We start from the raw sequence: 16,432 nt of genomic DNA on the forward strand, positions 1-16,432 counted from the left end.
TGGTGTCCCCATGGTGTCCCATGGTGTCCCTTGGTGTCCCCATGGTGTCCCTTGGTGTCCCTTGGTGTCCCCTTGGTGTCCCTTGGTGTCCCCATGGTGTCCCTTGGTGTCCCTTGGTGTCCCTTGGTGTCCCCTTGGTGTCCCCATGGTGTCCCTTGGTGTCCCTTGGTGTCCCCATGGTGTCCCTTGGTGTCCCCTTGGTGTCCCTTGGTGTCCCTTGGTGTCCCTTGGTGTCCCATGGTGTCCCCATGGTGTCCCTTGGTGTCCCCATGGTGTCCCTTGGTGTCCCCATGGTGTCCCTTGGTGTCCCCTTGGTGTCCCTTGGTGTCCCTTGGTGTCCCTTGGTGTCCCTTGGTGTCCCCATGGTGTCCCTTGGTGTCCCATGGTGTCCCATGGTGTCCCATGGTGTCCCTTGGTGTCCCCGTGGGGTCACAGCTCAATAAAGGTCTCTGGTGCCTCCTGGACTGGATTCCCATGGATCCGGGAGAGCTCCTGGATCCTAATCCCGATCCCATTCCCACCCCATTCCTAACCCCATTCCTAACCCCATTCCTATTCCTGACCCCATTCCTGGACCCCATTCCCAACCCCGATCCCATTCCTGATCCCAATCCCCGATCCCATTCCCAATCCCAATCCCACCCCAATCCCAATCCCATTCCCAATCCTGACCCCATTCCTATTCCTGACCCCATTCCCATTCCTGACCCCATTCCCATTCCTGACCCCATTCCCATTCCTGACCCCATTCCTCATCCCACTCCCATTCCTGATCCCATTCCCAATCCTGACCCCATTCCTGATCCCAATCCCAATCCCATTCCCATTCCTGGACCCCCTTCCTATTCCTGACCCCATTCCTGATCCCAATCCCAATCCCACTCCCAATCCTGACCCCATTCCTCATCCCAATCCCATTCCTGACCCCATTCCTGATCCCATTCCCAATCCTGACCCCATTCCTGATCCCAATCCCGATCCCAATCCCAATCCCATCCCTGGACCCCATTCCTATTCCTGACCCCATTCCTGATCCCAATCCCAATCCCAATCCCAATCCCAATCCCAATCCCATTCCTGACCCCATTCCTGGACCCCATTCCTGGTCCCAATCCCATTTCCATTCCTGATCCCATTCCCAATCCCAATCCCATTCCCATTCCTGACCCCATTCCTGATCCCATTCCTGACCCTGTTCCTGATCCTATGCTCATTCCTGACCCCATTCCCAATCCCGATCCCGTTCCCGCTCCCATTCCGGATCCCAATCCCAATTTCAACCCAATTCCCAATCCTGACCCCATTCCAGACCCCATTCCCGACCCCATTCCCGATCCCTGGGATTTGGGAACAGCAGGATTTGGGCTGGGACCTCTGGGAATCCTGTTTTCCTGGAATCCCCTTTTCCTGGAATTCCCTTTTCCCAGAATCCCCTTTTCCCGGAATCCCCTTTTCCCGGAATCTCCTTTTTCCCGAAATCCTCTTTTCCCGGAATCCCCTTTTTCCCGGAATCCCCTTATCCTGGGAATCCCCTTTTCCTGGAATCCACTATTCCCAGGAATCCCCTTTTCCCTGGAATTCCCTGTTCCCGGAATTCCCTTTTTCCCAGAATCCCTTTTCCCGGAATTCCTTTTCCCCGAAATCCTCTTTTCCCAGAATTCCCTTTTTCCCGGAATCTCCTTTTCCCGGGAATCCCCTTTTCCCGGAATTCCCCTTTTTCCCGGAATCCCCTTTTCCCGGAATTCCCTTTTCCCGGAATTCCCTTTTCCCGGAATCCCCTTTTCCCAGAATTTCCTTTTCCCGGGAATCCCCTTTTTCCCGGAATCCCCTTTTCCCAGAATCCCCTTTTCCCGGAATCCCCTTTTCCCTGGAATCCCCTTTTCCCGGAATCCCCTTTTTCCCGGAATCCCCTTTTCCCAGAATCCCCTTTTCCCGAAATCCCCTTTTCCCAGAATTTCCTTTTCCCAGAATTCTCCTTTTCCCGGAATCCCCTTTTCCCAGAATCCCCTTTTCCCGGAATCCCCTTTTCCTGAAATCCCCTTTTCCCAGAATTTCCTTTTCCCGGAATTCCCCTTTTCCCGGAATCCCCTTTTCCCGGAATCCCCTTTTCCCAGGAATATTCCCGGATTTCCACCGAGCCCGGCAGGATCCTGGCCCTGGAGAGATCTCTTCCCTTTTCCTGGTTTTTCCCATTTTTCCCGCTTTTCCCGTTCTTTCTGATTTTCCCCAGTTTCTCGTGGTTTTCCCCATTTTCCCGGAATTTTTCCTGCTTTCTCCCAGTTTTCCTTCCACGTTTCCAGTTACTTCCCACTTTCCCCCCGGTTTATCCCAGTTTTCCATGATTTTCCCCCGTTTCTCCTGGTTTTTCCCAGTTTCCCCCCATTTTCCCCCGATTTTCCCCAGTTTTCCCCCTGCTTTTCCCACTTATTTTCCCACTTTTCCGGTTTTATCCCAGATTTTCCTGGTTGTCTCCACATTTTCCCAGTTTTTTCCCAGTTTTCTCCCCATTTTCCCCAGTTTTTCCTGGTTTTTCCCACTTTTTCCCTGTTTTCCCCTGGGTTTCCCCCATTTTTCCCCACTTTTCCCCCATTTTTCCCAGTTTTCCCCGCTTTTCCAGGTTTTTTCTCAGTTTTTTCCCATTTTTCCTGGTTTTTTCCCATATTTTCCCAGTTTTCCTCTGGTTTTCCCCATTTTTTCCCGGTTTTCCCTGGTTTTTCCTGCTTTCCCCCCATTTTTCCCAGTTTCCCCCCATTTTTTCCCATTTCTTTTTCCATTTTTTTCCCAGTTTCCCTCCTTTTCCCCCCCAGTTTTTCCCAGTTTTCCCTGGTTTTCCCCTTTTTTCCCAGTTTCTCCCCATTTTTTCCCCATTTTTTCCCAGTTTCGCTCCATTTTTCCCATTTTTCCCCCCAAACCCCATTCCCGGCTCCCAGCCCCGGGCTCCCAGCCGGAATTCCGCGCGATCCCGAGGGAGCAGATCCCGGAATTCCCAACCCCGGCCCGTTCCCGGCTCCGTTCCCGGCGTTCCCGACGATTCCCGGGGGAAGAATTCCAGAGGCGGCCCCGGCTGCTCCCAGGCTTTGTTGGCCCCGGCCTTGCCGGGAATTCGGGAATTGCCCCGGACGTCCCGGAGCGCCCCCGGGGCCGGAGCCCGAGTTCGTTTTCCGGGAATTGCCGGGCTCGGGACGGAGCCGGGCGGGATCCGGGATCCTCACATGAAATCGTCGGAGTCGTTCCCGTCCTGCGGGAAAAGCGGGAACGGCGCTGGGAATGCGGGAATGCGGGAATCCGGGGAATTGGGAATGCGGGAGTTTGGGAATGCGGGAATTTGGGAATGCGGGAATGGGGGAATCCAGGGAATTGGGAATGCGGGAATTTGGGAATGCGGGAATTTGGGAATGCGGGAATGGGGGAATCCAGGGAATTGGGAATGCGGGAATTTGGGAATGCGGGAATTTGGGAATTGGGAATGGGGGAATGCAGGGAATTGGGAGTTTGGGAATGGGGGAATTTGGGAATGCGGGGATTTGGGAATGCGGGAGTTTGGGAATGGGGGAATTTGGGAATGCGGGGATTTGGGGATTTGGGAATGCAGGAATGCGGGAATCCGGGGAATTGGGAATGCGGGAGTTTGGGAATGCGGGAATGCGGGAATCCGGGGAATTGGGAATGCGGGGATTTGGGAATAGGGGAATTTGGGGATTTGGGGATTGGGAATGGGGGAATTTGGGAATGCGGGAATGGGGGAATCCGGGGAATTGGGAATTTGGGAATGCGGGAATTTGGGAATGCAGGGATTTGGGAATTTGGGAATGCGGGAATGGGGGAATGCAGGGATTTGGGAGTTTGGGAATGGGGGAATTTGGGAATGTGGGAATTTGGGAATGCGGGGATTTGGGAATTTGGGAATGCGGGAATGGGGGAATGGGGAAATTTGGGGATGTGGGAATTTGGGAATTGGGAATGCAGGAATGGGGGGATGTGGGGCAGGGATTTGGGAATTGGGAATGTGGGAATTTGGGAATTGGGAATGGGGGAATTTGGGAATGCGGGGATTTGGGAATTGGGAATGGGGGAACGGGGAAATTTGGGGAATTTGGGAATGTGGGGATTTGGGAATTGGGAATGGGGGAATGGGGAAATTTGGGGAATTTGGGAATGTGGGGATTTGGGAATTGGGAATGGGGGAATGGGGAAATTTGGGGAATTTGGGAATTTGGGAATGTGGGAATTTGGGAATGCGGGGATTTGGGAATTTGGGAATGCGGGAATGGGGGAATGCGGGGATTTGGGAGTTTGGGAATGCAGGAATTTGGGAATGCGGGAATTTGGGAATGCGGGGATTTGGGAATACAGGGATTTGGGAATGGGGGAATGCGGGAATGGGGGAATGGGGAAATTTGGGGATTTGGGAATTGGGGAATTTGGGGAATTGGGAATGCAGGAATGGGGGGATGTGAGGCAGGGATTTGGGAATTGGGAATGTGGGAATTTGGGAATTGGGAATGGGGGAATGGGGGAATCCGGGGAATTGGGAATGCAGGAGTTTGGGAATGCGGGAGTTTGGGAATGGGGGAATTTGGGAATGCGGGGAATTGGGAATTGGGAATGGGGGAATGGGGAAATTTGGGGATTTGGGAATTGGGGAATTTGGGAATGCAGGAATTTGGGGATTTGGGAATTTGGGAATTTGGGAATGTGGGAATGGGGGAATTTGGGAATTGGACTTGGGAATTGGAGAATTGGGAATTTAGGAATTTGGGGATTTGGAAATCAGGAATGGGGAAATGTGGAAATGTAGGAATTTGGGGATTTGGGAATGGGGGAATTTGGGAATGGGGGAAGTGGGGAATGGGGGAATTGGGGGATTTGGGAATGCAGGAATTTGGGAATCGGAGGATTTGGGAAAGGGGAATTTGGGGATTTGGGAATTTGGGGATTTGGGAATTTGGGGATGGGGGAATTTGGGAATGGGGGAATTTGGGAATGCAGGAATGGGGGAATGTGGGAATCTGGGGATTTGAGGAATATGGGAATGCAGGAATTGGGGGATTTGGGATTGAGAATGCGGGGATTTGGGAATGTGGGATTTGAGAATCTGGAAACTGGGAATGAGAATGCGGGAATGGGAATTTGGGAATTGGGAATGGAAATGGGAGTTTGGGAATGGAGGAATGTGGAAATGTGGGAATTGGGAATGGGAATTTGGGAATGTGGGACTGGGGATTGGGAATGGGGGAATTCCCCTGGGGACACCTCAGGGTCTGGAGCTCCGGAAATTCCCATTCCCGATATTCCCGTTCCTTCCCGGAATTCCCGTTCTTCCTAGTCCCACTGTTCCCGTCCCATTCCCAATCCCATTCCCAGTCCCGTTATTCCCATGATTCCCAATCCCGTTCTTCCCGGAATTCCCATTCCCATTCCTCCAGATCCCATTATTCCCATCCCATTCCCAATTCCATTCCCGTGATTCCCAATCCCGTTATTTTCATTCCCCCAATCCCATTTTCCCCATTAATCCCAGTGTTCCCAATCCCATCATTCTCACCATTCCCATTCCGAAGGAATTCCCAGAGTTATCCCATCCCTTTTCCCAAAGAATTCTGGGAGTTTTCCCAGGGAATTCCCAGAGTTATCCCAGGGAATTCTGGGAGTTTTTCCAGGGAATTCCCAGAGTTATCCCATCCCTTTTCCCAAGGAACTCCCGGAGTTATCCCAGGGAATTCCGGGAGTTATGCCAAGGAATTTCTGGAGTTATCCCAGGGAATTCCCAGAGTTATCCCGTCCCTTTTCCCAGGGAATTCCCGGAGTTTTCCCCTCCCCTTTCCCAGGGAATTCCCAGAGTTTTCCCATCCCTTTTCCCAGGGAATTCCTGGAGTTTTCCCCTCCCCTTTCCCAGGGAATTCCCAGAGTTTTCCCAGGGAATTCCCGGAGTTATCCCAGGGAATTGCCAGAGTTATCCCAGGGAATTCCGGGAATTATCCCAGGGAATTACCAGAGTTATCCCGTCCCTTTTCCCAGGGAATTCCCGGAGTTTTCCCCTCCCCTTTCCCAGGGAATTCCCAGAGTTTTCCCAGGGAATTCCTGGAGTTATCCCAGGGAATTGCCAGAGTTATCCCAGGGAATTCTGGGAATTATCCCAGGGAATTACCAGAGTTATCCCAGGGAATTCCTGGAGTTATTCCGTCCCTTTTCCCAGGGAATTCCCGGAGTTATCCCAGGGAACTCCCGGAGTTATCCCAGGGAATTCTGGGAATTATCCCAGGGAATTCCCAGAGTTATCCCATCCCTTTTCCCAGGGAATTCCCGGAGTTTTCCCCTCCCCTTTCCCAGGGAATTCCCAGAGTTTTCCCAGGGAATTCCTGGAGTTATCCCAGGGAATTGCCAGAGTTATCCCAGGGAATTCCGGGAATTATCCCAGGGAATTACCAGAGTTATCCCAGGGAATTCCTGGAGTTTCCCCCTCCCCTTTCCCAGGGAATTCCCGGAGTTTTCCCCTCCCCTTTCCCAGGGAATTCCCGGAGTTATCCCAGGGAATTCCCGGAGTTATCCCGTCCCTTTTCCCAGGGAATTCCCGCAATTCCGGCCGCCTCACCTGGTTGGAGGACATGTTCTCGGCCTTCATCAGGGACGAGTAGCTCCTGCAGGGAGAATTCCCAATGATCCCGCAATTCCCGGCGGATTCCCACTGGGAACCGGCAGCGGAGCCCGGAATTCCCGAGGATTTTCCCTCTGGAATTCCGCCCCTCACCGATCGCCCCGCAACCCCTTCTTCCCGAGGTTTTCCTCCGGGATCTCCCAGCTGGGAAATCCCGGATTTGGGATCCTTATCCCAGGAAAATCCCGGATTTGGGATCACGATCCCGGATCCTGGGAAAATCCTGGATTTGGGATCCTGATCCCGGGAAAATCCCGGATTTGGGATCCCGGTCCTGGATCCTGGGAAAATCCCGGATTCGGGATCACGATCCCGGAAAATCCCGGATTTGGGATCACGATCCCGGAAAATCCTGGATTTGAGATCCTGATCCCGGGAAAATCCTGGATTTGGGATCCCGGTCCTGGATCCTGGGAAAATCCCGGATTTGGGATCCTTATCCCGGGAAAATCCTGGATTTGGGATCCCGTCCCTTTTCCCAGGGAAAATCCCGGATTTGGGATCACGATCCTGGAAAATCCCGGATTTGGGATCCTTATCCCGGGAAAATCCCGGATTTGGGATCCTGATCCCGGGAAAATCCCGGATTTGGGATCCTGGTCCCGGATCCTGGGAAAATCCCGGATTTGGGATCCCAATCCCGGAAAATCCCGGATTTGGGATCCTTATCCCGGGAAAATCCCGGATTTGGGATCACGATCCCGGATCCCGGAAAATCCCGGATTTGGGATCACGATCCCGGAAAATCCTGGATTTGAGATCCTGATCCCGGGAAAATCCTGGATTTGGGATCCCGGTCCTGGATCCTGGGAAAATCCCGGATTTGGGATCCTTATCCCGGGAAAATCCTGGATTTGGGATCCCGGTCCTGGATCCTGGGAAAATCCCGGATTTGGGATCACGATCCTGGAAAATCCCGGATTTGGGATCCTGATCCCGGAAAATCCCGGATTTGAGATCCTGATCCCGGGAAAATCCCGGATTTGGGATCCTGGTCCCGGATCCTGGGAAAATCCCGGATTCGGGATCCCAATCCCGGAAAATCCCGGATTTGAGATCCTGATCCCGGGAAAATCCCGGATTTGGGATCACGATCCCGGATCCCGGAAAATCCCGGATTTGGGATCTTGATCCCGGGAAAATCCCGGATTTGGGATCCCGGTCCCGGCTCTCCGAGCCTGGATCCAGGAAAATCCCGGATTTCCCTCAATCCCGCTTTTTGTGGAGCTCGGGGAAGCTCCCGAGGGAATCCTGGGAATCCCAAATCCCCGGGGGTGAATTCCCGGCACATCCCGGCCTCGCATTCCCGCTTAGCCGGGATCCGGAATTCCGGGGGGAGCGGGAGGAATCCTGGGAAAGCTCCGGAATTCCCGGGGGAACTCCAGAGGAAATTCCAAAGGGAATTCCAAGGAGACAATTCCAGAGGAAATTCCAGAGAGAATTCCAGAGGCAACTGGGGCAATTCCAAAGGGAATTCCAAGGAGACAATTCCAGAGGAAATTCCAGAGGGAATTCCAGAGGCAACTGGGGCAATTCCAGAGGGAATTCCAGAGGGAATTCCAAAGGGAATCGGGGCAATTCCAGAGGGAATTCCAAAGGGAATTCCAGGGAGACAATTCCAGACCCAATTCCAGAGGGAATTCCAAAGGGAATTCCAGGGAGACAATTCCAGACCCAATTCCAGAGGGAATTCCAAAGGGAATTCCAGGGAGACAATTCCAGACCCAATTCCAGAGGGAATTCCAAAGGGAACTGGGGCAATTCCAAAGAGAATTCCAGAGGGAATTCTGAAGGCAATCCAGACAGAATTCCAGAGCGATTCCCAACAATTCCAGGGGCAATTCCAGACCCAATTCCAGAGAGAATTCCAGGGACATCCAAGGGCAATTCCAAAGGGAATTCCCAGAAAAAAAAAAAAATGCAGAGGGAATTGAGGAAATTCCAAAGTGAATTCCAGGGAGAATGCCAGAGGGAACTGGAGAAATTCCAAGGGCAATTCCAGAAACAATTCCAGGGGAAATTCCAAAGGGAATTTCTGAGAAAATTCCAGAGCAAATTGAGAAATTCCAGAGGGAATTCCAGAGAGAATTCCAGGGAGAATTCCAGGGACAATTCCAAAGGGAATTCCACAGGAAACTCCAGACTCAATTCCAGAGGGAATTCCAGGGCTAATTCCAGACCCAATTCCAAGGACCATCGCAGAGAGAATTCCGGGGGAAATTCCCAAAGGAATTCTAGAGGGAATTTCAGATCCAATTCTAGAGGGAATTCCAGACCCAATTCCAGAGGGAATTCCCGAGGCAATTCCAGCTCTCCCAGTCTCAGTCCCCGACCGAAGCCGGGATTGTCCGGGGAAAGCCCCCAGGAGCTCCGATCCCGGAATTCCCACCAGACATTCCCGGAATTCCACCTGAACATTCCCAGCAAACATTCCCAACGTTCCCAGCAGACGTTCCCGGAATTCCACCCGGACGTTCCCAACGTTCCCACCACACATTCCCGACCTTCTCACCAAACAAGCCGGGAACTGCAAGCGCAGATTCCCAGAATTCCAAGCGAACATTCCCACCCAGCATTCCCAACGCTGCCTCCAACCATTCCGAACATTCCCAACGTTCCTGGAATTCCCAGCATTCCCGGAATTCCCAAACTGTTCCCGCCCGAGCTCCTCCGTCGCCCGTTTGCGGCGCTGCCGCCCCCCAACATTCCCGACATTCCCACCCAACGTTCCCGACGTTCCTGGCATTCCCGACACTCCCAGCGTTCCCAGAATTCCCGGCATTCCCGGAATTCCCACCTGAGCTCCTCCAGCTCCTGTTCCTGGCACAGCTCCTGCAGCTGCTGCCACCCAACCTCCCCAACCTCCCGAACGTTCCCAACATTCCCAACATCACGACCATTCCCAACCTCCCGAACCTTCCCAACATTCCCAACATTCCAAACATCCCAAACATTCCCAACATTCTCCAGAACTCCCGGAATTCCTGAACAATTCCCACCTGAGCTCCTCCACCTCCTGTTCCCGGCGCATTTCCTGGCACTGCTCCCGGCGCTGCCGGCATCCAACATCCCCAACCTCCCAAACGTTCCCAACATCCCCAACATTCCCAATATTCCCAACATTCTCCAGAACTGCCGGAATTCCCGGACAACTCCCACCTGAGCTCCTCCAGCTCCTGCTTGCGGCGCAGCTCCAGACGCTGCTGGCGGCGCTGCCAGCACCCAACATCCCCAAACATTCCCAACATCCCCAAACATTCCCAACATTCCAAACGTTCCCAACACCCCCAGCACTCCCAGAATTCCCAGATTTCCCGGCATTCCTGGACAATTCCCACCCTCCTGAGCTGCTCCAGCTCCTGCTTCCCGGCGCATTTCCAGGAGCAATTCCCGGCGCTGCTGGCACCCAACATCCCCAACCACCCGAACATTCCCAACATTCCAAATACCCCCAACATTCCCAACATTCCCAACACCCCCAGCACTCTCAGAATTCCCAGCACTCCCGGAATTCCCGCAATTCCCGGAATTCCCGAACAATTCCCACCTGAGCTGCTCCAGCTCCTGTTCCCGGCGCATTTCCAGGAGCAATTCCCGGCGCTGCCGGCACCCAACATCCCCAACCTCCCGAACATTCCCAACATTCCAAATATCCCCAACATCCCCAACATTCCCAACATTCCCAACATTCCAAATATCCCCAACATTCCCAACATTCCCAACACCCCCAGCACTCCCTGAATTCCCAGCACTCCCGACATTCCCCAAATTCCCGGCACTGCGGAACAATTCCCACCTGAGCTCCTGCACCTCCTGTTCCCGGCGCATTTCCTGGCGCTGCTCCCGGCGCTGCCGGCACCCAACATCCCCAACCTCCCGAACATCCCCAACATCCCCAACATTCCAAACATCCCAAACATTCCCAACATTCTCCAGAACTCCCGGAATTCCCCAACAATTCCCACCTGAGCTCCTCCAGCTCCTGCTTGCGGCGCAGCTCCAGGCGCTGCTGGCGGCGCTGCCACCCCCCAACATCCCCAAACATTCCCAACATCCCCAAACATTCCCAACATCCCCAAACATTCCCAACATCCCCAAACGTTCTCAACACCCCCAGCACTCCCAGAATTCCCAGCACTCCCGGCATTCCTGGACAATTCCCACCCACCTGAGCTGCTCCAGCTCCTGCTTCCCGGCGCATTTCCAGGAGCAATTCCCGGCGCTGCTGGCACCCAACATCCCCAACCACCCGAACATTCCCAACATTCCAAATATCCCCAACATTCCCAATCTCCTGAACATCGCCAACATCCCCAGCACTCTCAGAATTCCCAGCACTCCCGGAATTCCCAGCACTCCCGGAATTCCCAGCACTCCCGGAATTCCCGGCATTCCTGAACAATTCCCACCTGAGCTCCTCCAGCTCCTGCTTGCGGCACAGCCCCAGGCGCTGCCACCCCCCAACATCCCCAAACATTCCCAACCTCCTGAACCTTCCCAACATTCCCAACATTCCCAGCACCCCCAGCACTCTCAGAATTCCCAGCACTCCCGGAATTCCCAGCACTCCCGGAATTCCCGGCATTCCTGAACAACTCCCACCTGAGCTGCTTCAGCTCCTGTTCCCGGCGCATTTCCAGGAGCGATTCCCGGCGCTGCCGGCACCCAACATCCCCAACCTCCCAAACATTCCCAACATCCCAAATATCCCCAACATCCCCAACATTCCCAACACCCCCAGCACTCTCAGAATTCCCAGCACTCCCGGAATTCCCAGCACTCCTGGAATTCCCGGCACTGCGGAACAATTCCCACCTGAGCTCCTCCAGCTCCTGTTCCCGGCGCATTTCCTGGTGCTGCTCCCGGCGCTGCCGGCACCCAACATCCCCAACCTCCCGAACATTCCCAACATTCCCAACATCCCCAAACATTCCCAACATTCCAAACGTTCCCAACATCCCCAGCACTCCCAGAACTCCCAGCACTCCCGGAATTCCCATATTTCCCGGCATTCCTGAACAATTCCCACCTGAGCTGCTCCAGCTCCTGTTCCCGGTGCATTTCCAGGAGCAATTCCCGGCGCTGCCGGCACCCAACATCCCCAACCACCCAAACATTCCCAACATTCCAAATATCCCCAACATTCCCAACATTCCCAACATCCTCAGCACTCTCAGAATTCCCAGCACTCCCGGAATTCCTGGAATTCCCGGCACTGCGGAACAATTCCCACCTGAGCTCCTCCAGCTCCTGCTTGCGGCGCAGCTCCAGGCGCTGCTGGCGGCGCTGCCACCCCCCAACATCCCCAAACATTCCCAACATCCCCAAACATTCCCAACATCCCCAAACATTCCCAACATCCCCAAACGTTCTCAACACCCCCAGCACTCCCAGAATTCCCAGCACTCCCGGCATTCCTGGACAATTCCCACCCACCTGAGCTGCTCCAGCTCCTGCTTCCCGGCGCATTTCCAGGAGCAATTCCCGGCGCTGCTGGCACCCAACATCCCCAACCACCCGAACATTCCCAACATTCCAAATATCCCCAACATTCCCAATCTCCTGAACATCGCCAACATCCCCAGCACTCTCAGAATTCCCAGTACTCCCGGAATTCCCAGCACTCCTGGAATTCCTGGCACTCCTGAACAATTCCCACCTGAGCTGCTCCAGCTCCTGTTCCCGGCGCATTTCCAGGAGCGATTCCCGGCGCTGCCGGCACCCAACATCCCCAACCTCCCGAACATTCCCAACATTCCAAATATCCCCAACATTCCCAACCTCCTGAACATCGCCAACATCCCCAGCACTCTCAGAATTCCCAGCACTCCCGGAATTCCCAGCACTCCCGGAATTCCCAGCACTCCCGGAATTCCCGGCATTCCTGAACAATTCCCACCTGAGCTCCTCCAGCTCCTGCTTGCGGCACAGCCCCAGGCGCTGCCACCCCCCAACATCCCCAAACATTCCCAACCTCCTGAACCTTCCCAACATTCCCAACATTCCCAGCACCCCCAGCACTCTCAGAATTCCCAGCACTCCCGGAATTCCCAGCACTCCCGGAATTCCCGGCATTCCTGAACAACTCCCACCTGAGCTGCTCCAGCTCCTGTTCCCGGCGCATTTCCAGGAGCGATTCCCGGCGCTGCCGGCACCCAACATCCCCAACCTCCCAAACATTCCCAACATCCCAAATATCCCCAACATCCCCAACATTCCCAACACCCCCAGCACTCTCAGAATTCCCAGCACTCCCGGAATTCCCAGCACTCCTGGAATTCCCGGCACTGCGGAACAATTCCCACCTGAGCTCCTCCAGCTCCTGTTCCCGGCGCATTTCCTGGTGCTGCTCCCGGCGCTGCCGGCACCCAACATCCCCAACCTCCCGAACATTCCCAACATTCCCAACATCCCCAAACATTCCCAACATTCCAAACGTTCCCAACATCCCCAGCACTCCCAGAACTCCCAGCACTCCCGGAATTCCCATATTTCCCGGCATTCCTGAACAATTCCCACCTGAGCTGCTCCAGCTCCTGTTCCCGGTGCATTTCCAGGAGCAATTCCCGGCGCTGCCGGCACCCAACATCCCCAACCACCCAAACATTCCCAACATTCCAAATATCCCCAACATTCCCAACATTCCCAACATCCTCAGCACTCTCAGAATTCCCAGCACTCCCGGAATTCCTGGAATTCCCGGCACTGCGGAACAATTCCCACCTGAGCTCCTCCAGCTCCTGTTCCCGGCGCATTTCCTGGCGCTGCTCCCGGCGCTGCCGGCACCCAACATCCCCAACCTCCTGAACATTCCCAACATCCCCAACATTCCAAACATCCCAAACATTCCCAACATTCTCCAGAACTCCCGGAATTCCCCAACAATTCCCACCTGAGCTCCTCCAGCTCCTGCTTGCGGCGCAGCTCCAGGCGCTGCTGGCGGCGCTGCCACCCCCCAACATCCCCAAACATTCCCAACATCCCCAAACATTCCCAACATCCCCAAACATTCCCAACATCCCCAAACATTCCCAACATCCCCAAACGTTCTCAACACCCCCAGCACTCCCAGAATTCCCAGCACTCCCGGCATTCCTGGACAATTCCCACCCACCTGAGCTGCTCCAGCTCCTGCTTCCCGGCGCATTTCCAGGAGCAATTCCCGGCGCTGCTGGCACCCAACATCCCCAACCACCCGAACATTCCCAACATTCCAAATATCCCCAACATTCCCAATCTCCTGAACATCGCCAACATCCCCAGCACTCTCAGAATTCCCAGCACTCCCGGAATTCCAAGCACTCCCGGAATTCCCGGCACTCCTGAACAACTCCCACCTGAGCTGCTCCAGCTCCTGTTCCCGGCGCATTTCCAGGAGCGATTCCCGGCGCTGCCGTCATCCAACATCCCCAACCTCCTGAACATTCCCAACATCCACAACCTCCCGAACATTCCCAACATTCTCCAGAACTCCCGGCGTTCCCGGACAACTCCCACCTGAGCTCCTCCAGCTCCTGTTCCCGGCGCATTTCCTGGCGCTGCTCCCGGCGCTGCCGGCACCCAACATCCCCAACCTCCCGAACATTCCCAACATTCCAAATATCCCCAACATTCCCAATCTCCTGAACATCGCCAACATCCCCAGCACTCTCAGAATTCCCAGCACTCCTGGAATTCCCAGCACTCCTGAACAATTCCCACCTGAGCTGCTCCAGCTCCTGTTCCCGGCGCATTTCCAGGAGCGATTCCCGGCGCTGCCGGCACCCAACATCCCCAACCTCCCGAACATCCCCAACCTCCCGAACATTCCCAACATCCCCAGCATCCCCAACATTCCCAACGTTCTCCAGAACTCCCGGCGTTCCCAGACAACTCCCACCTGAGCTCCTCCAGCTCCTGCTTGCGGCACAGCTCCAGGCGCTGCCACCCCCCAACATCCCCAAACATTCCCAACCTCCGGAACCTTCCCAACGTTCCCAACATTCCCAACACCCCCAGCACTCTCTGAATTCCCAGCACTCCCAGCATTCCCAGAATTCCCGGACAATTCCCACCCACCTGAGCTGCTCCAGCTCCTGTTCCCGGCGCATTTCCAGGAGCGATTCCCGGCGCTGCCGGCACCCAACAACCCCAACCTCCTGAACATTCCCAACATTCCAAATACCCCCAACATTCCCAACATTCCCAACACCCCCAGCACTCTCAGAATTCCCAGCACTCCCGGAATTCCCGGAATTCCCAGAATTCCCGAACAATTCCCACCTGAGCTGCTCCAGCTCCTGTTCCCGGCGCATTTCCAGGAGCAATTCCCGGCGCTGCCGGCACCCAACATCCCCAACCTCCCCCAACCTCCCGAACATTCCCAACATTCCAAATAACATCCCCAACCTCCTGAACATCGCCAACATCCCCAGCACTCTCTGAATTCCCAGCACTCCCGGAATTCCTGACATTCCTGAACAACTCCCACCTGAGCTGCTCCAGCTCCTGTTCCCGGCGCATTTCCAGGAGCGATTCCCGGCGCTGCCGGCACCCAACATCCCCAACCTCCCGAACATTCCCAACATCCCAAATATCCCCAACATCCCCAACATTCCCAACATCCCCAGCACTCTCAGAATTCCCAGCACTCCTGGAATTCCCGGCACTGCGGAACAATTCCCACCTGAGCTCCTCCAGCTCCTGTTCCCGGCGCATTTCCTGGCGCTGCTCCCGGTGCTGCCGGCACCCAACATCCCCAACCTCCTGAACATCCCCAACATCCCAAACATCCCCAATATTCCCAACGTTCTCCAGCACTCCCGGCGTTCCCGGACAACTCCCACCTGAGCTCCTCCAGCTCCTGCTTGCGGCGCAGCTCCAGGCGCTGCTGGCGGCGCTCCAGGCGCAGCTCCCGGCGCTGCCGGCCGCGCTCCAGGCGGTCGCGGCTCTGCCGCTCGGCCGCCAGGTCGGGGAAGCGCTCGACGCGCGTCCGCTCCAGGCGCCGCAGCTGCTCCGGCGCCCGCCGCTCCACCGTCACCGAGCGCACCTGGAACGGCAGGAATTCCAGGGGAACAACGGAGCCACGCCGGGACTTACGCCGGGAATCACAACGGGAATTACAGTGGGAATTACAACGGGAATTACAGCGGGGTTACACCGGGAAAAACGGGGCTGTGCCGCTCCACCGGCACCGAGCGCACCTGGAGCGGCAGGAATTCCAGGGGAAAAACTAAGCTACTTCGGGACTTACGCCGGGAATCACAAGGGGAATCACAACGGGAATTACAGCAGAATTACAGCGGGAATTACAGCGGGAATTACAGCGAGATTACAGCGGGAATTACAGCGAGATTACAGTGGGAATTATAGCGGGAATTACAGCGGGAATTACAGCGGGAATTACAACAGGATTACAGCGGGAATCACAGCGAGAATCACAACGGGAATTACAGGGGGATTTACAACGGGAATTAAAGCGGGAATTACAGCGGGAAAAACGGGGCTGTGCCGCTCCACCGGCACCGAGCGCACCTGGAGCGGCAGGAATTCCAGGGGAAAAACGGAGCGACGACGGGATTTACGCCGGGAATTACAGCGGGAGTTACACCGGGATTACAGTGGGAATTACAACGGGAATAACAGCAGGAATTACAACGGGAATCACAGCGGGATTACAGCGGGAATCACAGCGGGAATTACAGCAGGGTTACAGCGGGAATCACAGCGGGAATTACAGTGAGAAAAACGGGGCTGTGCCGCTCCACCGGCACCAAGCGCACCTGAGAAATATTCCGG

The 16,432-nt window shown here is 55.1% G+C and overlaps 1 protein-coding gene across 1 annotated transcript in view; it reads right to left on the bottom strand.

Moving 5' to 3' along the window:
* Positions 1-3,193: 3,193 nt before the first annotated feature.
* The window catches only part of CCDC25 (coiled-coil domain containing 25), a 40,633-nt gene continuing 27,394 nt past the window's right edge, over positions 3,194-16,432 (bottom strand). Inside the window, exons 7-9 of the mRNA XM_068183128.1 lie at positions 15,481-15,683; positions 6,593-6,638; positions 3,194-3,238 (exon numbers count right to left, since the gene is read on the bottom strand). Coding sequence (XP_068039229.1) covers positions 3,209-3,238; positions 6,593-6,638; positions 15,481-15,683 — 279 coding nt within the window. The 3' untranslated portion in view covers positions 3,194-3,208. The remainder of the gene's footprint in view (positions 3,239-6,592; positions 6,639-15,480; positions 15,684-16,432) is intronic.

This window comes from Anomalospiza imberbis, chromosome 3 (assembly GCF_031753505.1).
Source record: "Anomalospiza imberbis isolate Cuckoo-Finch-1a 21T00152 chromosome 3, ASM3175350v1, whole genome shotgun sequence".
Classification (NCBI taxonomy): Eukaryota; Metazoa; Chordata; class Aves; order Passeriformes; family Viduidae; genus Anomalospiza; species Anomalospiza imberbis.